This window comes from Sorghum bicolor, chromosome 1 (genome assembly GCF_000003195.3).
Source record: "Sorghum bicolor cultivar BTx623 chromosome 1, Sorghum_bicolor_NCBIv3, whole genome shotgun sequence".
Taxonomy (NCBI): domain Eukaryota; kingdom Viridiplantae; phylum Streptophyta; class Magnoliopsida; order Poales; family Poaceae; genus Sorghum; species Sorghum bicolor.
The window spans coordinates 80675621-80698508 of record NC_012870.2 but is presented as its reverse complement, the minus strand read 5'-3'; the positions used below and the strand labels follow the sequence as shown (position 1 = coordinate 80698508).

The 22888-nt window shown below is 45.7% G+C and overlaps 1 protein-coding gene across 5 annotated transcripts; it reads left to right on the top strand.

Annotated features, from left to right (window-relative positions):
• LOC8059538 (probable helicase CHR10) lies at positions 117-22689 on the top strand. Of its 5 annotated transcripts, none has more exons than XM_021448149.1 (17): positions 117-466; positions 545-552; positions 4159-4237; positions 4339-4505; positions 4630-4755; positions 5894-6074; positions 6567-6702; positions 6794-6911; positions 15499-15588; positions 15971-16078; positions 16179-16379; positions 16557-16682; positions 16780-17465; positions 17759-17904; positions 18315-18476; positions 22092-22206; positions 22292-22689. In XM_021448149.1, the coding sequence occupies exons 1-17, from the start codon at positions 277-279 to the stop codon at positions 22374-22376; spliced, it is 2724 nt and encodes a 907-aa protein (XP_021303824.1). In that variant the 5' UTR covers positions 117-276; the 3' UTR covers positions 22377-22689. The 5 variants fall into 5 exon arrangements, with proteins under 5 accessions (XP_021303824.1, XP_021303828.1, XP_021303833.1 ...); XM_021448153.1 differs by having other exon boundaries at positions 18318-18476; positions 22292-22633; XM_021448158.1 differs by lacking the exon at positions 545-552 and having other exon boundaries at positions 4409-4505.

Sequence of the window (22888 nt, the reverse complement as noted above, 5' to 3'; positions counted from 1 at the left end):
AAGAGAGAGACCCCGCCTCGCTCGCTCGCTCGCTCTCTCTCTCTCTCTCTGCCCACGTGGACGCTCCGACGACGGTCCAGGGTCCACCAACCGCTCCCCACGTCCTTGCGCTTTGGGCCCAACAGGAAAGCAGGCCCAAGAGAAAAGCAGGCGACGCGTGGCCGCCGACCGACGACCGTCGTGCTCCACCGCCTCCCACAACATTCGCCTCCCTCTCCATTTTTTTTCCCGCCCGCCCCTCCTAAAGGCTCCGCCCCCCCACACCACCACTTTCCCATGGCTGCGCCTGCGACCTCCTACGAGCGCCGCCTGCTCGCGGCCGCCGACCTCGTCCTCTCCGCCGACGCCCAGGATCAAGGGACCCGCCTCCCGGACCTCGGTGTGACGGCCGACCTCAAGCCGCACCAGCTCCATGGCGTCGCCTGGCTCATCCGCCGCTACCGCCTCGGCGTCAACGTCGTCCTCGGTACGTCCTCAAAATACCCCTCATCTCCTTCACCTCAACGCTAGCTTCTCATTCTCTGCCTGATCCGTTTGCTCGCAGGTGATGAGGTGAGCTTTCATCAGCCGCCGCCGCCGCCTCACCTTATTCACCTTTCGCCATTTCATTTGCCTACTGTGTCCCCCATTTTGTCTTCTGTTCTATATTTTTTTATTACAAATAAATCTCTACTGCGTGGTTACTCTATGTTTTGCTTATTATTAGTTGAGTGCCCGTGCGTCGCTACGGACAAATATAGCTGAATCCTATAACAAACAAACACCATTGCATTGAACCAATATTAAGCATAAGTCAATTTTTCCATAAGATTTAATTTATGCTCCAGGTGACCGAAGAACTAAAAAAACAAACAAACATAATCGATAGTCTTGGAAGGGAAGCTTGCTGATGTGGATCTGTTAATGTGTTCCCCTGGCCCTTACATCCTGTTCCATGACCAAAGCCCAAATAAAATCAATAATGAAGAACTCGAATACAAGCCATAGATATTAGGAAACAAATCACCAAGCTCACCTATGTATCTAATTGACGGACTCTGTATGTACACCCTGTTAAGGTGCCAACATGCACACAGAGACGATCTTTTATTAGACAAAAAAAATTACAGCTGAAAAGACCTTTGGCCTTTGCCAAGGGTACATATGAACATCAGTTTATTGGCCTTCGCCAAGGGGTACAGATGAACATCTAATATTAATAATTTGCAGCTAAAAAGACCTTGTATACTACATAAAAAAAATCTGTTTCCAATAACATTAAATCATCACAGTTCACGAAGCTGGTTAGAATACAAATCAAGCCAATGAAATAAAAAATAAAAAGAGCTCCAAAAATGACTGTCAAACAAGATTTTGATCAGAAAGCAGCAGTAGCAGCTGACAATGTCCCAAAGCTATTAGCACAAGAACAAGAATACCTGCTTTATCCTTATCCCTCAAAATGTCTCTACTTTATCGCAAGCAAATCCTAAATTGTGTGAAGTGAAACTATCGAGAGTTCAAGACCTCCCCTGCCACCACTTCAGAACATGATCCCTTTGTTTGGACAGCAACACACTTGATTTGTCCAGGAAAACAAAATTAACCTTTGCAGCACAGACCATTCATAATAAGTTGCCTAGAGAAAGAGTGATTTTTTTGATTAGTCTAAATTGCATTTCAATGTTACTGGTTTATATTGTTATGTAAGTGTTTCTAACTTTCTCCTTCGGCTAGATCTTGGACAGAACAAAAGATTAGGCATTTCGTTATTTTGATGTGCATAGGATATGTACTCACATTCCTGCAGCGAGCAAAAACAGCATTTTGTGTCCAGCATAGTACAGGAAAGCATAAGGTCCGCAATAGCATTAAACTCATGTATATTGAGAAATAATTCGAGGGAGTGCTTGAAGCATGCGTACCAAAGTCTGGAGGATGGTGTTCCCTGCATGCGTTAGCAACGGCTAGATGCAATGGCACTTCCTGAAAATCATCTCTAAAAAAATCCAACATCAAGTGCCTGCTAAAAGAATTCCAACAAAAACAAAAAAAGATGGCAAATTCTTTTTTTAGAAGGGACGGCAAAGTGTTTGCGGCGATTTTTATTAGATGGAGAAAATAAAAATACAGGATGGACCCAGTATTTTTTGAGTGGAGTGACTCAACACTTACGCAATGCATACAGGTGAAGCAGAATTTACCACCTGACTGTTTTGGACTTTTGGTGGGTAACCATCAGGGATCAATAGTACTGAAAAAAGAGAAGTGGAGTTCTAAATTTTGTGTCCAGGAAGCTTTACATGTTTAACTAAGTAGAAATATATCTCACAGAACGTAACCCAGCAACACTTAACGCAATGCAATTAGAAGAAGGAATATTTTTCACATAACATAGTAGGAATGAGCATCAGGGATAAATAATCATTGAACTTGAACAAATCACCAAAATTCAGAAGTTATTGTTTTACCCATCAATATGGAACAAAGCAGGAACAATTTGGTAATTCTAATGTGTATCACCTGCCAATCAAATTTAACAAAGCAAACATTGCTCCAATTCCTTTCAGATACTAAGATCTATGGAACAAAGCAGGAACAATTTTGTAGAATGCTCAATTTTCTGTTTAAGAAATACAAAGGGAATGTGAGCCTCACCAAGCAGTGCTGGAAGCGCTTTTCTAGGAATTCTCTTTATTGGAGGGCTAGGTGATCTTCATCAAGTTGAAGGCAAGTACCTGCCTTGATTTTCAAGCAACAGCGATATCCTCAGAGAATAGAAGGAGCAGTAGTAAATCTATATATTAAACCATCACACATATTGGCTCCTGAGCAATATCCTGAGACAAACATTGAACAAGAGTTGAGTGTATTTTATACTACAATAGTCAGTCAACTAAGATGAATTTTATAACTTCCTAATATTTAACACTGATGGTGGCATATAACAGAACCTTAGATCAACCAATATTCAGAGATCCAAAGTTTAAAACAGATCAGCAAAGACTCATAATATCGCCAGGACTGATAACATTTCAGGCATCAATGGTAACTGTAAGAGGGGGAAATGTGCAGACCCAGAAGCCGTGGTAGACGGACTGGGGGGATGCAATGTGCTGGAGGAGGTGGGCGGTGGCGGATTCCTAGAAGCAGAGACAAAGCGCGAGGTGGAGCGCCTACTGCCCCCCCCCCCCCCCCACTCTTGCTGCTGCTGCTCGGCAAGCTGCGGTTGAGGAATTAGGAGGGCTCAAGGAAGTCAATGCTCATCTGAAAAAGAATACAACAAAAGCCAAGCAGCTAACTAAACACTGTGAGACGTGAGGCAAACAATGAACTATACTGGCGCCCAAGACAGATCGAGAATTGAGATCAAACGATAGGTTAGAGATTGGAGACTTAGAGGCTTACCCAATCGGGAGACACAACGTAGATCGATGGCAATGGCGGTTTCCGGGCGATCGATGGCGATGGCTATTGTTGACTGGCCACTGCGATTGGTTGTTTTTGTGGCATGATTTCTGGATCACGGCGCGGGAGAGTGGTCCACGACGGGCAGCATGATGTTGTCCAGCGCACGGATCAGTCCACGCACGACGAGGTTAGCGGTAGGTGCGGATTCATCCTCAGGCACTTCTATAGGAGGGGTCCGTGGCGTGGGAAGCCACCGCATAGGGAGTCACCGACCTTGGCGAGGTCGGAGAGGCTGCTCCCAAGGAGTGAAGGGGATGGCAGCGCGGCGGGGGTGCAGGGATGGGGAGCGGCGCGCGCAGCGGCGGCTCGCGGGATTGGGGAGGAGATCGCGTGGGGAGATCAGGAGCGCCTCCATGTCAAGGAGCAAGGGCAAGGGGGCTTCCGTGGTGCACGCACGGATCGAGCAAAGTGCGCGACGGCGGTTCCGCCACAGAGATGCGATAGAGGGAGTGGGCCGAGGCGTTTAGCGCGGGGTGATTATGAGAGGTGAAGCGATTAGAAGAGAACTAATCAGACGACTCTTTTTTTTATAAGTTATCTTCCTACATTCCATCAAATCTTCCTACATTCCATCAAATCAAACAACTCTTTTTTTTATAAGTTATCAAACAACTCTATGAGACTAGGAAGCTTGCATCCATGTATAACTGCTTTTCCATGCCATATTACTCACGCTATCCAATTTTATGGGCCTTTGACCACGTGCAGATGGGGCTTGGCAAGACCCTACAAGCGATTTCTCTATTGAGTTATCTCAAGATCCAGCGTATTGCACCTGGACCATTTCGTAAGTACCCTACAAGTGATTTCTTTTTCTTTTTTTTAAAAAAACATTGGATTTCACCGTGCTACTACTTGTATTTTGATCCCGTAAGGTCACCCTTGCAGTGGTCTTATGTCCTCTAAGCGTCACAGATGGCTGGCTGTCAGAATTCAGTAAATTCTGTCCTTCCTTCAGGGTGCTGCAGTATGTTGGTGATAAGCTTCACCGGCGTGACCTTCGGAGGACCATCTACGAAGATGTACAGAAAGCTTCCACATCATCTCGATCCAACGTATGCTCTTCTGTTACAGAAAATATTCTTGGTTCAATATTCCTTATGTGTATCCCATGATTCCTGATTTCCCGTCAATATGTCACATCTTCCTTTTCTTGGGTTTTTTTTTGGCATGTAACAGGACTTACCATTTGATGTGCTCATGACAACATATGACATAGCCTTGATGGATCAAGATTTCCTTTCACAAATTCCCTGGCACTATGCAGTTATTGATGAAGCTCAACGTCTTAAAAATTCATCCAGTGTGAGCAGACACTAAGTCTTTGTAATTCACCTGAGAATTTCAGAAATCCAATTGCATCACTAATTCTATGGTTATGACTGCCGTGTGCAACGTTTTTTCCTGGTACTGCTCTTTAGTCACCGAGCAGCTATTGGTACCACAGCACTATAAGCTTGTACATACTTTCATTTTTGTGTGTCATGTGGGGTTATCAGTTTGTTTATAAGTAGCATGGAAGCTCAGACTTTCGGTGCTGTAAGTGGAAAAGCATCTTTACTTCTGACTTCTGAGTAGTATCTTGGTAGAGCATTTATAATGCCAGAGCTAGATTTGTCATTGTGACTGAGCAACTATTAAATAATAGTTATGATCTGATTCTATTAGAATATGAATAGCCTAGAATGTGTGGAGTCTAGAATGAATGATTCAATGATCATTTTTATTAGAATATGAATAGCCTAGAATGTGTGGAGTCTAGAATGAAGAGTCTTAGTAGTGGAAGAGTCTATATTGAAGAGTCTTAGTAGTGGAAGAGTCATGTAACTCCTTTATAAACTCTTGATCAATGAATGGAACAGTGGGGAGAATTCCACTTACAGTTTTTGAGCAATAACTAAAGAATAGATATGACCTGGCACTAAGCAGAAATATTCATATTTTACAATTTACAAGCAATTTCTGGACTTCAGGTTCAGCTGTTCTGGTGCAATCTATATTCGGCTTGTGAGGGCTAGAACCATCACAATGCTCAAAAATAATCTTCCTGGAATTCAACTATTTACCACTTCTGTAGAAAACAAATTACAACAATTTTATGTTTGTTATCAGCATTGGTCTGCACTTTCAGATTTCAATCGAGCATGTAACCCAACTGTTTTTTTTTGACAAGTTTTTTTTGACAAGCATGTAACCCAACTGTTAAATTTATATTTATTAGGCACCTGTCGGTTGGTGTTAATATATACACCTGCCAAGGCATACAGATAAGTGTGCATGTGACAAATGCTATATGCTGTGCATTTTCATTTTGTCCTTTTGGTTCACATATCATAGAAAATTGTCTTGTCCTTTTGGTTCACATATCATAGAAAATTGTCTTTATCTTTATATGGTATTGTGGAACAAACTTCCATCTTTGACTCAGGAAGTTCTTTTCCAGGTACTGTATAATGTCCTTGAGCAACGTTTCATCATGCCAAGACGTCTACTACTAACAGGCACTCCTATCCAGAACAACCTTTCTGAATTATGGGCATTGATGCACTTTTGTCTGCCTTCAATATTTGGAAAGCTGGATGAGTTCCTTTCTACATTTAAGGAAGCAGGGGAATCATTGACAGGTATTACATTGAAATTGTTGAGCGATGCATTTTTAGCTTTTGTTAATTGCGAGGTATCTTTTGTTTTGAGCAACAGCACATTTGTGCACTTTAGCTGGGAGCACTATGTGCATGATCTAGCACCTGCACTTGTTTGGTGCATCATGCAGTATATTATATTGCTAAATTTTGCACAGTTTCTTCATGCTTCCTGTTGTATCATATTTGTTTAGGTGTATTGTGTTGAATGGTTAATGCTGTTGTCCTTTGGTCTACTCATTCTCTTGATAGAACACACAAAACCAGAGCATGCCTTAACATGGAAATCAAAACTTGTAGTGCCTTTACAAATTTGAATCTGTTTTAAACCAATTGTTCCTGCATCAAACAGTTCTCTCAACCATTTATTCACTCATCATTTCTTTCATATTTGTTTTGTGTTTATTTTTAGGGCTCTACATTGAAAGTAATTCTTTTGGATCTCTGAAATGTCAGTATCTTGTTTCTGAACAGTTGATGAAGCTAATAAAGCAAAAGGACAATTCAAGATCCTTAAACATATACTCAAGGCATTTATGCTACGTCGGACAAAAGCTTTACTAATCGAGAGTGGAATTCTGGTGCTGCCTCCACTAACTGAGCTAACAGTGTATGGTTCTTTGTTTCAGGAGGATATTTTCTCATTTCTTTGTGCTCTTGCCCTCTCTATCTTCTTAATCTGTTATGAATGATTTTTACAGGATGGTGCCGCTGACACAGTTACAAAAGAAGCTTTACATGTCAGTGTTGCGGAAAGAGCTGCCAACACTTATTTCATTTACTAGAGGATCATCTCGTCACCAGTCTTTGCAAAACATTGTAATTTTGTTTCTCCTTATGTTTTCTTGCAAACTAGCATTTTGTATGTTCTGCTGCAGTAACTTGCAATATGTAGATTTTATCGTTTCCACCCTCAATATTTCAATTCATGCTTTTGCACCTCCTTGTGGGTTTATTAGTTTATTTATTTATTAATGTGCATGTAGAAGAAAGTAAAGTATTTAATCGAGTTATGATTCATATGATATGTCATGTTCATACTCCTCTCCTTAACTTTTTTTTAACGTCAAACTTTCTTAACTTAGCAAAACAGTTTAAGGATTTTTAGCTCTTGTAGAGTGATAGAGGGAATGGGGAAATACCACACACCCAACATGGGGGGTGACCTTCATATATATATGGCCAATATGGTTGAGTATACAGGTAATACATGGCAGGTGCTAATCACACTGATTGTGGACTTGCCTAATATAAACTTGCTATATATATCTATACACTTGCTGTATATATCTATCAGCCTCCCGCAGTCGAAGCGTTAGGAATCCGGAGGCAGAGACTGGACCAGAAATCCTCAAATAGTGAACTGGCAGGCCTTTTGTCATCACATCAGCGAACTGAAACTTGGACGGCACGTGGAGAACTCGAACCTCGCCGAGAGCCACATTCTCTCGGACGAAGTAAATGTCAAGCTCGATGTGCTTGGTACGGCGGTGGTGGACCGGGTTGGCTGTCATGTAGACAGCGCTGATGTTGTCACAGTAAACGACTGTGGCGACCTGCAAAGGAACATGAAGTTCTTGAAGGAGTTGTCGAAGCCAACAACATTCTGCGACCACATGAGCAACAACCCGGTACTTAGGCCTCCGCACTGGACTGTGAGACGGTGGTTTGCCGTTTGGAGGACCAGGACACCAGACTGTCGCCACACAGAAGCTTGATGTAGAGCGGCAGGAGTCTGGCCACCTTGCCCAGTCAGCATTGGACCAGAAGCTTGATGTGGAGCGGCAGGAGTCTGGGCACCTTTGCCCAGTCAGCATTGGAGTATGCAATCAGCTTGTCAACAGGTCCAGTGCCAATATGAAGACCAGTCGATAGCGTGCCCTTCACGTACTGAAGGATGCGCTTGATCAGCGCGAGGTGAGGCTCACGTGGGTCATGCATGAACATGCACGCTTGCTGTACAACATATGCCAGGTCGGGCCGGGTGAGCGTCAAGTACTGAAGAGAGCCCGCAAGACTCCGGTACGCGGCGGGGTCGGTGACGGGAGCACCCTCCGTGGCAGAGAGCTTGGCACGAGAGTCAATAGGTGTTGATGTTGAAGAAGGTCGACAGCGTACTGCCGCTGGCTGAGGAAGATACCATCGGAGGAGCGAGTGACAGATATCCCCAGGAAGTGATGTAGTTCCCCAAGGTCTATCATGGCGAACTCAGAATGAAGTCGGTCAATGAGTCGTCGAAGCAGAGCATCTGAGGAAGCAGTGAGGACGATGTCGTCGACATACAGCAGTAGGTAGGCTGTAGAATTGCCCTCAGTGAAGATGAAGAGAGAGGCGTAGGTGGCAGATGCGACGAAGCCGAGCTGTCGAAGGAACGTGGCGAAGCGCTGGTGCCACGCTCGAGGGGCCTGCTTGAGGCCGTAGAGTGAACGCTGAAGGAGGCAGATAGCGTCAGGGCATGCCGGGTCGATGAAGCCGGGGGGCTGCTGACAGTAGACCGTCTCATTCATATGGCCGTGAAGGAAGGCGTTCTTCACGTCCAGCTGGTGGATAGGCCACTGTCGAGAGACCGCGATGCTGAGGACGACCCAAATGGTAGCAGGCTTGACGACGGGGTTGAAGGTCTCGTCGTAGTCGATGCCGTGGCTCTGGGTGAAGCCACGGACGACCCAACGAGCCTTGTGCGAGCCATGGTGCCATCGGAATGGAACTTATGCCTGAAGATCCACTTGCCGGTGACCACGTTGGCGACGGGCGGACGGGGAACAAGGCGCCAGGTGGTGTTGTCGATGAGTGACTTGTACTCGTCAGCCATAGCCGCACGCCACTGGGGGTCGGCAAGACCCCCTTGTAGTCACGGGGAACTGGTGAGGCGGTGGAGGTGGAGGTGGTGACGACGTGAGCTGCCGGTGGGATGCCATATCTATCCACAGGCTTCAGCGAGCCCGTCTGGAGGCGTGTCACTAGCCGGCTCGAGGTAGTAGGCGGCGGGGAAGGTGGCGAGGTCGGAGGAGCCACCACAGCGTGCCCGGCTGTGGAAACTCCAGTACTGGTGGAGATGGCGGCTCGAGATTTGGTGCTGGAGCACCAGCACGCTCCTGTGCAGGAGCAGCATGTCGCCGAGTAAAGATGAGCATCCGTGCCGCCCGGCACGGCACGGCCCAGGCCCGTGCCAGGCACGGCACGTCATGGCCCGCGGGCCACCGGGCCGTGCCTACACAGTACACCGTGCTTAGGCGACGGCCCAGGCACGGCACGTGGGCCTTAATTCGTGCCGTGCCGGCCCATAGAGCACGGGGCCCAAACCTATACCGTGCCAGCCCGTGGCCCGCTATCTATGAAACCCCAGCTTCATTTTAGTTTTTAAATTTACAGTTATAACTCATAATTCATAACTCATTAGTCATCATAAGATCACAAGTAACACTTCATAGATCACAAAAAACAGAAAGATGAAAAGCCAAGATGATTAAAAACTGAGCTGTTCGTGCAATGCCGCCTCATTAAAAACCTTTCTAGGTAAAACTCACACCTCGTGAGAAAAAACCCTAGAAAGGAAAAGAGTACGGCCAGCTCAAAGTTATTAAAAGGTTCAACTGTTCAAAGTTATTACAAGCCATTGTCTCAAAAAATGTCTCAACTCTTACTCGCTGTCTCACACACCACACTCAGAAACTCACAGAGAACACTCAAGTAGAACCAACAGCACTAGCACTAGATTCATCATCAAGCCATAGGTTTTTGAAGTAGTCTTCTAACTCCTTGTCCTCCACAGTATGTTGTCCCTTTTCTTGGCCTTGGTCCCAATCCTTGATGCAAATTAACATCTCCACAGTCTCTGAGCCCAATCGCCGCCGCCGCTCCTCAATTATCCTGCCAGTAAGACTAAAACAAGACTCCGAAGAAGTAGTTGAGACAGGAACAATCATAATATCTCTAGTAGAGAGAATTGGATAGGTTAGTTTGTGCTGATGCCACCAATTAACGATATCAAAGTCATCATTATAGGCCGCAACATTGTCACTGTCAAGGTAAACAGTAAGCTCAGACAAACCAGGAGCCACAGGGGAAGATGAACCAGCAGCCACAGAACCAGAAGAAACTGATCCTCCAAAAATTTTGCCCCATGCCTACTTCCTCTTACCTGTTAGTCCTGATGGATGGTTGGTCCTAGCTGGCCTAGCTGCACCAAACTTAGATTCATACCTGTCATACAGTTTATGCAACTCAGATTTAATCTCAGCAAAATAGGAAGTGTAACTCATATTGTTACATTGAGCTAGCAAATCAAGAACATTTTGCAAACCTCTCATTTTAGCCCTAGGGTCCAGAATAAATGCAAATGAATATAAGAGTGGTATGTTCTTCCAGTACTTGAGAAATTTAGATTTCATTGGCACAACTACTGCAACAAGATTATGATCATGTTCATAGTCATGCAGATGGCTAGCAATTTCAAGTATGTGATGGAGTACTAAAGGACTGGTGGGATAATAAACACCAGAAAGCACAACAGTGGAATCATAGAACAATTCAAGAAACTTCAATACCTTTTCAGCAATGTACCAATGTTGTTCATTCAATAGTGGATAGCCAGAGTGAGTATTAATGAACACAGAAAATACAGATCTATAAGGCAACAGATGTTTAAGCATAAGATAGGTTGAGTTCCATCTAACATCCATATCCAAAGCAAATTTACGAGGCCTCATACCCTTAGCATTGCAATAGTTCTTGAATTGGGCAATGCGGTGATTAGATGAATTAAGAAAGTTGATTGCAGTTCTAAAAACCTCGATGTAAGTTTTAAGCCTTTTCAAACCAGATTTAACAATTAAATTAATTATATGGCAAGCACAACGCTGATGCACAACATGGTAGGTTTTTTTAGTATGATCTAATGGATCAACATCAAAGCCCGGGAGTAAAAGTAAGCATAGCAGATGTATTAGCAGATGCATTATCAAGGCTAACAGAGAAAACTTTGTCAAGCAGACCCCAATCTCTAAGCACACCAGAAATACATTCAACAATGTTAATACCATTATGACTCACTTCAATCAATTTAAAGCTAATCACAGATTTCTTAAGTTCCCAATCAGATGTAATATAGTGAGCAACAACAGTGATGTAATCTTCCTTAGCATTACCAGACCATATATCAGATGTCAAGCAAACAGAAGACACACCAGGAAAGACAACATTTTTTAGGTGGTGCAATTTTTCATTATAAAGCTTAGACAGATATCTAGATGTGGTAAATCTAGAGACCCTCTTGTATCTAGGATTGTGAGCACGTTGAATTTAATCATCCCAAGCATCAGTTTCAGCAATAGATAAAGGTAGATCTAATCTAGCAACCAAACGGCAAAGCTCAGCCCTAGCAACATCAGGTTTGTATTCCCAGTTTCTATATGATCCATCAGGGTTTAAAGCAAGCCTACTTTGAACCATATTAGCATGATCAGCCTTCTTCTTGCATGATTTTTGGTGTCTAAGTAAATGCCCAGTGCCATGAGCAGAATTAGCAGACAATCGAGCCTTACAAAACTTGCAAATAGCAATTACCTTCTCCTCACCATCAACTGTCTCTTTGACTTCATCAAAGTCAGCCCAGACAGGAGATCGGCGCTTACCAGTGGTGGACGATGCCAAAGATGCTGCGTCGCTAGGGCTAGTGGCTGCAGCAGCAGCACTAGCCGCTGCCCCACCGTCGATCGGAGCTGCACTCCTACCGAACAAGAGAGCAGCAGCATCTCCCATGTCATCGACATCGTCGGGGAGCTGGCCTAACTCGATGTGCTCTTCATTGATGGTTTGAGGGTACCGTATCCCCTCATCAGCTTCACCATCATCACCGGCCATGGTGACCCCACTTCTTCTTCTTGACCTCTCGGCCCCGTTCCTCAACGGCTCCAGCGGCACCAGCTCAGCGACCGGCGACCTGCAACAGACAAGAGAAAAGAGAGACAAAGGGTTAGGGTTAGGGTTCATGTGGTTGATCAAATAGATCTAGGGTTAGGGTTTGGCTTTCTGTTGCTTACCTGTATAGAGCCGGAGCCCGGCACCGGAGAGACGGAGAAGAAGACGCGGAATGGCAACAACAACACCCTGGCAGTCGACAGACGGCGAGAAACGAGATCCGAGACGACAGTGAGACGAGATCTCCCAGATGGTCGAGGGAGACGGAGGGATCGAGTCGAGATCTCCCAGACGGTCGAGGGAGACTGGTGGTCGGCGGTGGCGAGAGTGAAGGAGAGGATTAGGGTTCGTCGGATCGAGTCGAGGTCGAGGGAGACGGAGGGATCGAGTCGAGGCGTCGAGGGAGCCAGGGAGGTGCGCGGCGGGGACTGAGGGAGGTGAATGAGCGCTAGGGTTTGGGAGCCAGGGGGCGCCGGGGCGGGGGGTTATATATGCCCCCTGCTAGCGAGCCGCTACCGGGCCTCCCCTTTGAAAACGGGCCGTGCCGTGGGGACAGCCCAAGCACGGGCTGTGGACCGGGCCGTGCCTGGCACGGGCCCGATGGAGGCCGGGCTTGGGCCGGGCCAAAAAACCGGGCTTCGCGTCGGGCCTCTGGGCTTCGGGCTGCATGCTCATCTTTATCGCCAAGTGTAAACCCGTAGGGGCGGAGGGCCAGCAGGAGCAGGTGCTAGGATCGGGCCAAGCTGTAGGATGGCTGGGTTCTCAGTGAGCTCCTCCAAATGAGCTCGGTGGCGCGGCTGCTCAACATCGGCTGGCGATGGAGTGACCGCAGGGGGGTGTCGTGGCAGCAGTGCGGAGCATCGGCGCGGCAGGACCTGTAACAAGAAAATCCAGAGAGCTAGGGAGCGCACTGGTGGGGTCAGAACTGAAAGGAAACCGTGTCTCGTCGAAGACAATATGACGGGAAATTATGATCCGTCTAGTGGTGAGGTCGAGACACCGGTAACCCTTATGGGAGGAGGGGTATCCGAGAAAGGGGTGGAGCGTGGAGCCAGCTTGTGTTTAGATGTGGATAGCAGAGGCAACCGAAAACACGAAGAATGGTGTAGTCAGGGGGCTGCTGGTGGAGTTGCTCATAAGGAACTCTATGGCCAATAGCTGAGCAGGGACGTCGGTTTAGGAGATAGGTGGCTATAGCTAGCGCCTCTGCCTAGTATTTGGTTGGCATGTGAGCGTGGATGAGCAGCGTGCGACAGATGTTGTTCAGAGAACGAATGATGCGTTCAGCCTTGCCATTTTGAGAGGAGGTATAAGGGCAGGAGAGGCGTAAGTGAATGCCGCTGGAGGCAAAAAAGGTGCTGGGGGCATTATTGACGAACTCAGTGCCATTATTAGCCTGTACAGCCTTGACAAGAAGACTGAACTGTGTGTGGACAAAAGCGCAGAAGTTGGTGATGTGTGAGTGACTACCTCGGACTTTCGGACTAGAGGAAAGGTCCAGCAAAAGTGGGTGAAGTCATCGAGGATGACAAGGTAGTATTGTACACCAGAAACACTAGCGACCGGGGAAGTCCAAACATCACAGTGAATAAGCTCAAAGGGTAAGGATGAAACCGAGCTGGAATTTCAAAAGGCAGCCGCACATGCTTGCCAAGTTGACATGAATGACAGAGAGTATGAGCTGACTTATTACATGAGATGAAATTATTTTGTCTAAGCAAATCTAGGGTAGCAACTCCTGGATGACCAAGGCGATGGTGCCAGAGGTTGGTGGAGGTGGCGAGGTTGGCTTATGGTGTGGCAGGGACGGTGTAGAGGCCGTCTGGGCTATTGGAGCGAAGAATCACGCGTTTGTCTGCAGGTCCTTAACAGAGAAACCAAACGCATAAATTCAATAGTGCAATGGTTGTCACGAGTAAATTGGCGAACTGAAAGTAAGTTGCGCACTAGAAAGGGGACAACGAGAACATTGCGAAGTGAAAAGGAGGAAGTGCTGCCAGGTGATGTGGAGTTGCGGAGCAGGACACAGGAAGATGGTGACCGTTGCCAACAGTGATGGATGGAATAGAGGAGGGTTGACGAGAAAGAAGTATACCATCCGTGTCGTGCATGTGGGAGGTGGTGCCGGAGTCCATGACCTAGCCGAAGTTCTGGAGCGCCATCTGGTTTAAGGCGGCGATGAGGCCGGCCTGTTCCCACATTGGTGAAGGGGTCGGTGGTGCAGCGAAGTTAGCCTGTGGGTGTGCACCCAGGAGGCCCTGGTTGCGCTTGCCTTGGGCGCCCTACTGCCAGCCGCCAGGGCTGGGGCCTTGCTGCCAGCCGCCGCCTGAAGGAGCACCGCCTTGGGAGGTGTATGGGTTGTAGCAGAACCATGGCATGGGGCGGTTGCCCCTGCCCTGGGCATTGTGGCCCTGCTGCCAGCCAGTGTTGTCGTTTCCCTGGCCACGCCAACCTCCTTGCTTCTTGCCGCCCTTGCCTTTCTTGTCGCCTCCGCCCCCGGAGCCCTTGGGAGCAGCATTAGACGAGGAGGAGCGGCACCCTTTGGAGGTGCAAGTGGAACCAGAAGCGGCCACCATGGCGGATGCTGCCGTGGTCTCTCGTCATTGCGAGACGCAGCTCTTTGAGAGAGAGCATCTCGCGGGCCCTGGAGAAGGAGGGCAGAAAAGCAGAATTGGCAATGTCGTCGGCGGTGCCGCTGAAGCGCGGGTTGAGGCCACGAAGGAGGCTGAGGACAAGCTGGGCGTCCTCGATGGTTTCGCCGACATCCCGAAGAGCGGCAGCCTTGACCTTGAGTTTCTGGCAGTACTCGTCGATTGTCGAGTCGCCCTGCTTAGGAAGACAGCCTGGGGTGCGCGGTTGGAGCGGAAGAGGCCTTCAATGGCCACCCACAGCTCGCCGGCGGTCTGGTTCTCTTTGGTGAGGGCCAGATCAAGGACGGAGTCATCGACGATGTTCAAGATCCAACTGCGGATGGTGCACTCGGCAATGTCCCATGATGGATCAGCAGGAGAAGGGAGAAGACTGAATTTCCCACACAGGGACTTGAAGAACGAAGCCCACTTGGTGAAGTTGGGGTTTTTCATCTCCAAGACCACCGGGATGTGGGTCTTCACATTGATGGCGGTGTAGGGGTGGATGACGACGGCCTGCTGTTGTGCAGGAGCGGGTGCATCAGCGGCTGGTTCAGCATCAGCCATCTCTGCCGAGAGAGGTGGAGAAGAGAAGGAGTCGTGACCTTCATAACACCCAACATGGGGGCGTGACCTTCATATATATATGGCCAATATGGCTGAGTATACAGGTAATATATAGCAGGTGCTAATCACACTGATTGTGGACTTGCCTAATGTAAACTTGCCTAATATACACTTGCTATATATATCTATACACTTGCTGTATATATCTATCAGCTCTATCTTGCTTTTTCGAGTTTATGCATAGAAAACAAATTTAATGCTCATTTCTTGCTTTTCTAAATTCTCATCAGGTAATACAACTGAGGAAAGCTTGCAGTCACCCATATCTGTTCAGTGGCATTGAACCTGAGCCTTATGTGGAAGGGGAGCATTTAGTTCAGGTTAGTTTGCTTCATTAGAAGATTAAATGCTAAGAGTCTATCTACCTAGTGTCATATGATCGTGGTTTAGCTGTGAAAATGCAATTGAAAAACTGGGTAAATAGGAAGCCCCCTTTTCTTCCTTTTTTGTTTTACTTTCTTTAAAAAAGAGAAGATGGGCAGGTGCTAACCAAACCTGGTAAAACAATAGACATGGGTGTGGTGCCACCATGTCAAATAATACTGCCATTTTTGTTGTTATCAAAAACTTGGAAATTCTAAGTTGCTCATAAAGTGCTCCCTGCGTGCTCAGCAGCCAACTAGGGCCATTTGAATTAGCAGGTTGGACTTTTGTTAACCTGGCATGGGTATTAAATTATATTTTATGGTCATCTTTGTTCAGGCTAGTGGAAAGCTCATTGTCCTAGATTTTGTCCTGAAGAAGCTCCATGAATGTGGACATCGTGTTTTGCTATTTGCTCAGATGACCCAGACACTTGACATTCTTCAGGTTTTCTTTTTCCCAGTGATGCTAACACAATAGGCGACTTATTTCTCTTAATACTTATGCATATATTTCATTCTCTTATTTTGTGTTATCACTTCAATAGGATTTCCTAGAGCTACGCAAGTACACTTATGAGCGCCTAGATGGTTCGGTACGTGCTGAGGAACGGTTTGCAGCAATAAGAAATTTCAGTTCTCAATCTACGAAAGGTCTTATCAGAGATGATAATCAAAGTGGAGCATTTGTTTTCATGATATCAACTAGAGCAGGTGGTGTGGGGCTTAATCTCATTGGTGCCGATACTGTGAGTCTCATTGAACTTGATAACATTGCTACTCCTATGACTGATTTTGCCTACTATATCTAATAATATTTTATCTATTCTAAATAAATATCTTTTTAGTACCAAGCAAACAGCTGCTAATGATGACAATGAACCTTATTTATATGTTATCCATGCTTATTGGGATGATTGGTTTAGGTTATTTTTTATGAACAAGATTGGAATCCTCAAGCTGACAAACAGGCCCTACAGCGTGCTCACCGCATTGGACAGTTGAACCATGTGTTGTCAATAAATTTGGTGTCACAGCGCACAATTGAAGAGGTAAAGACTATGGGCTTACTGGTAGAGCCCTAATGCTCTCTTGAATAAGTTGTTTTTGAAATTCTGAGTTTCTTGTCCTTTTCAAAATTGGAATCAGGTCATAATGCGAAGAGCCAACAGAAAACTTAAGCTTAGCCATAATATTATTGGAGAAGAGGATGGAACTGATGGGAAGGGAGGAGATCCAGGACATGAAGCTAGTGACATGAGATCAATTATCTTTGGCTTGCACCTGTTTGATCCAGCAGATACAGCCACAGAAACAATCAATGAGGATACAGCTGCTGAGACAATCAGTGTGGAGAAACTGGCGAAGTTAAAAACAATGTCTGAAAAGGTTGTCATGATGCGTAGCCATGAGTCTTCAGAAAAGGACGAACGGGCATTTGAGATAAATCCAAATATGACTGATGACAATGGAACTGTTATTAGAAGGGCTTCCGATTCTATTCGCATTGATCCTGGGCTAAACGAAGCTGCATACCTATCCTGGGTCGAGAAGTTCAAAGAGGCTTCCGGTTCTAGTGAAGATGCCACAGTTGAATTTGGAAGGCAAAGAGCGGCGCCTGAAGAAAAGCTTCTGAAACGTGATGTTAACAAGAAAAAAATAGAAGAAAAGAGATTGGCCAAATGGGAAAGTTTGGGTTACCAAACACTAGCAGTTAAGGAACCTGATATCACAACAAGCCAGAATATTTCAGCAGCAGGATCCATCCAATTTGTATATGGAGATTGTACTGATCCTTCAAAAGTTTGTCCTAAAAAGCCTGCCATCATATTCAGGTACTTATACTTTCTAGTAAGAAAAAATATGAGTATGCTATTTGTGGATGGCTATTACTGCTCCCTGTATGGCTGTGTCTTGGATGCAGAGATCGTGGTGTTTTCTGTTTCCCATTGTCTAAAAATAGTTCTTGTTGTATATTTATTATTTTGGGCATCTATATCAAGTTTCCAACTACTTGATGTTAAGATGTTGTATCTTAACATAAAGAAAAGAAAATTGTCCTTCGACTTCTTCCAAGTTTCCTCTGAACCAAATTTTTTGTGCTAAATAATTTGTAATGCTGTCACAGCTGCATAGATAATTCTGGGACTTGGGGGCATGGAGGAATGTTTGATGCTTTGACTAGTCTATCGACATGCATTCCAGATGCTTATCACCGTGCTTCTAAATTTGATGACCTCCACATGGGTGATCTTCACTTGATTCAGCTTGATGGTTAGTTTTTTTTAGCACAAGCTTCACAAATTTGTATTACTTTTATGTTCATTACATTTCACTTTAGGCCATATTTAGATGCATGAACTTCTGTAACTGCTAAATACAATGCCAATGCTATCATTGGAACCATGCTAATCTTGATCAAAGAACTTCAGTTTGTTAGCTATGGCCCCTATGGGCTAGTTGCCTAGTTGTAGCAGTATGGGGAGTGGGGAAGGAGGGTTCATTCCTAGGGGCTCTTGTAAGGGGACCAGTCCTTCCTTTTTATTCTCTAATACACTGACTTGCAACTCTTCTGAGTATTCAAGAAAAAAAATATTTACTAAATGTTGCCTCTCTATTATTTTATATAGTGCCTTACTTTGACAAGAACCTGTCCTCTGTCTTCATTTCATTTGCATCCTTAGCAGAAGCCAACTGTACCCGGAGTTTGGATGCACCTTTATGGGTGGCACTAGCTATCGTTCAGTCTTACAATCCGAGACGTAAAGTTCCGAGAAGTGAAATCTCCATGTCTGATTTGGAGCTCTGTTTATCAAAAGCAGCCTTCTCAGCTGCTCCGCATTCTGGTATTGTTCCCGTTTGGTTCCTTAATATAAAATTGTTTAGAAATCTAAAGCATGCCTTGGAATATCTGAATGCCACCCATCTCTTCACCAATGCATGCAGTCATCAATAAGTTTATTGTTTCAAGTAATATCTACACACTAAACATCCTGTTCAGCCTAAACGTCCATGGAATTTATTTAATTATAAATCGTGAGAGCATGTTTGTATAGCTATTTTAAAGGATTAAGTCCACTTTTAGCCCCTCAACTATTGGCCGAGTTTAATTTTAGCCCTCGACTACAAAACCGTCTGTTTTTTCACCCTCAACTATCAAAACCGGTCACTTTTAGCACCTGGAGAGAGGACAGGGCGGTTTTGAGCCACTTTGAGCGGTTTTTCCTTTTTCTTTTCTATGGTTAAACCTGTGAATTTCATAGTAAATTGTTTGAGCATGGTAAATTCATCAAATTTTTTGGGTAGCCTTGTCATGATGCTCTCTATGCAGAAAAAATGTGAAACTATGAAAATAAGTAGTGTTTTTATGCTAAAAAATTAGCTCTTTTAATTAATAAATGTATGTTCTGATTTTTGTAGGATAATATATATATCCTATGATCATGAAACTTTTTGCATAACCCTAAACCCTAAGATAGACCTTCACAAAAAGTTTGAGATTAATTTGATGATGTTTGCTTATATCTCTAAGTAGTGTTTTTATGCTAAAAAATTAGCTCTTTTAATTAATAAATGTATGTTCTGATTTTTGTAGGATAATATATATATCTTATGATCATGAAACTTTTTGCATAACTATTGTATACTAAGATAGACCTCCACAAAAAGTTTGAGATTAATTTGATGATGTTTGCTTATATCCCTAATTTATATGCTTTGTTAATTACATATAAATTAGGGACATAAGCAAACATCATTAAATTAATCTTGAACTTTTTTTGAAGGACTATCTTAGTATAAAACAGTTACACAAAAAGTTTCATGATCATAGGATATATATATTATCCTACAAAATCATAGAGCATGTATATTAATTAAAAGAGCTAATTTTTTAGCATCCAAAAAATACTTACTTTTATAGTTTCATATTTTTCCTTTATAGAAAACATCATGACAAGGCTACCCAAAAAATTTGATGAATTTACCATGCTCAAACAATTCACTATGAAATTCACAGGTTTAACCATAGAAAAGAAAAAAGGAAAAAACGCTCAAAGTGGCTTAAAACCGCCCTATCCTCTCTCTGGGTGCTAAAAGTGACCGGTTTTAATAGTTGAGGGTGAAAAACAGACGGTTTTTTAGTTGAGGACTAAAATTAAACTCGACTAATAGTTGAGGGGCTAAAAGTGGACTTAATCCTATTTTAAACTTATTGTAGAGAAACACCGCACACCCAATAGGGGGGTGACCTTTCATATATATAGCCGGGAAGGCTTGCAGTATATGTACAAGTTACAATATGGTACTAATACAAGTCAGGCTAGGAATACAAGGCCAATGGGCTGTTATAATTATATTCTAACACCCGTCTAAGCGGGAGTGTCACGAACATAAAGACCGGACCTAAAGTCAGTGAATAAAGTCACGAACACAAAAACCGGACCTAAAGTACAGGTAACCCTTTGGTCATAATGTCCGCGAACTGACGAGACGATGGAACATGGAGCACCCGAACCTGTCCCAAAGCAACCTTCTCACGGACGACGTGAATATCTATCTCAAAATGCTTCGTGCGACGATGATGAACTTGATTGGCGGTCATGTAGACAGCACTAACATTGCCGCAGTAGACGATCGTCGCCGAAGATATGGGTGTGTGGAGCTCCTGAAGTAGCTGACAAAGCCAACAAGTCTCAGCCACATCGTGCGCAACAGCACGATACTCAGCTTTCGCACTCGAACGAGAAACCATAGTTTGTCGTTTTGAGGACCAAGAGACTAAGTTGTCGCCGAGGAAGACGCAGTAGCCTCTTGGTCCTCCAAACGACAAACTACGGTTTCTCGTTCGAGTGCGGAGGCTGAGTATCGTGTTGTTGCGCACGCTGTGGCTGAGAAGTCCACTGGACGGCCCAAGGGTTGTAGCAAAACCCAAGGGCCGGTCGGCTGAGGAGCCTGACGACCGCCGGAGACGCCCTGAGGGGCGCCATGCTGCTGCTGGTTGCGCCACCGCCGCTGTTGTTGCCGTTGTCGTTGCCGCCGCGGCCACCTTTGCCCTTGCCACCACCTCCACGGTTGGAGGCCGAAGAGGAGGTGGACTGGCAGGAAGGCGAGGTGCAAGAGGAGTTGGTGGAAGCAGCGAGTGCTGATGACGAAACCTCCTTACCCTCGCTGCCGAGACGAAGTTCCTTGACGCGGAGCATGTTGGTGGTAGACTTGAAGTCAGGAAGCGGCCTTAACGCGGAGCATGTTGGTGGCAGACTTCAGGAAGCGGCGACATATTGGCGATGATGTCGGCGGTGGCGGCGAAGCGAGGATTGATGCCGCGCAGGAGATTGAGCACGAGCTGCGAAAGGGAGATGGTATGCCCAACCTCCCGTAGTGCATCGGCGGTGTGCTTCATCTGTTGTGCGTAGGCGTCAACGGAGAGATCGCCCTGGGACATGCTGTGGAACTCCTGCCCGAGGACGATCGCTCGAGGCTCCTTGTTCGCCTGGAACAGGGCCTCGATGGAGACGTACAGAGCGTGCGCGTCTTGATCGGGCTCCATGGCGAGGTCAAGGACGGTGTCGTCGCAGGAGCTGTACATCTAGCCATGGATGCAGGCGTCGGCTGCTGAGACCACATGGGGTCAGCCGAGCACGTGTCCTCCGTGCCATCGATGTGGCCGAGCAGCCCATACTTGCCGCAGAGGGCGGTGAAGAACGCCTTCAACTTGGAGTAGTTGGGACGCACAAGGCTGAGGGAGATCGGAACGTGTTGCTTCACGTTGACGGCTGCATAAGCAGCGAAGAAGGCTGGGGCGACGCCGTCTCCCATGGTGCCGGCTGTGGACGACCCTAGGACGCCGGAGGTAGTCGCCTGATCGCGAGGAGCAGGGCCGCGGGTAGGCGGCCGCGCGACGAAGTCGGACGGCCGGGTGAGGCGGCGGCCTGGGCGGTGGACGGAGTCGGGCGGCCGGGTTGGTGGCGGCGGCCTGGGCGGCGCGACGAAGTCGAGCGGCCGGGGCGGCGGCAAGCGGGCGGCGGACCGGCGCGGCTGAGGGCGCTGGTGCGCAACGGCGACTGTGTGGTGCAATGGCGTGAGCCCTAGAGGTAGGGCGCACGGGCAGAGGAAGCGAGGATCGTGATTAGATTGATACCATGTAGAAAAACACTGCACACCCAATAGGGGGTGACCTTTGATATATATAGTCGGGAAGGCTTAATTGCAGTACATGTACAAGTTACAATGTGGTACTAGTACAAGTCAGGCTAGGAGTACAAGGCCAATGGACCATAAGCCCAATATGGGCTGTTATAATTATATTCTAACACTTATAATCACTTTCTCACCTTTGAAGCTATCAAAATGCTATGGTTCCCATTTTTTCCTTCTGCATTCTAGTATTGAACTGATGCAATTATCTCTTTAGGTACTATCAGATTTAGTTATTTTGTTTTTTGTTTTTTTTTCTTCTGAAGCGGCTATCCACATGCCCCGAATTGGTTATCAAGGTGGCTCCCAACGATCAGAATGGTATACAATAGAGCGCCTGCTCAGGAAATACTCATCTCTCCATGGAATCGACATTTTTGTGTATGCCACGTGAACACAGTTCTTTTTATGAGTTTTCCGTCGATGTACTTGCTAATGAATAACTGCTACCATTTTCCTCCTGCAGGTACTACTTTCAGCGTTCATCCAGACAACAGGCAGATTCTAACATAGGTCATGCTGACGATTCTGCTCAAAGCAACCCAAGCTAGGTGTAGTTAGGGGTGCCTCTGTAACCCACTAGATCAGAAGAATCTGGGATTATGTAGCTAGCCGTAATTCATCTTTTCTTTTCTCTTACCTGCCCCTTATCTGTGGCTTAGTAGTACGCTTAGGAATAGATGAGCAAGCCAAATGAATTAGGTTTTAGGGTTTTGGTTCATTTAGCTAAGAGGTGTATGTACAACTGCTGTTTGCATCGGCAGTCGCTTTTGTTGAAATCTATATATGGCGTTTATGTTGCTTGTGAGATCTTACCAGATTATATGAGTGATCAAGTCATGATATGCAATTTTGTCGCATTGAGGTAGTCTCAAATTAGGCCTTGTTTAGATCAAAAAGTTTTTGGATTTTGACACTGTAGCACTTTCGTTTTTATTTGACAAACATCGTTCAGTCATAGAGTAACTAGGCTTAAAAGATTCATCTTGTGATTTACAGACAAACTGTGCAATTAGTTTTTGTTTTTATCTATATTTAATGTTCTATGCATGTGCCACAAGAT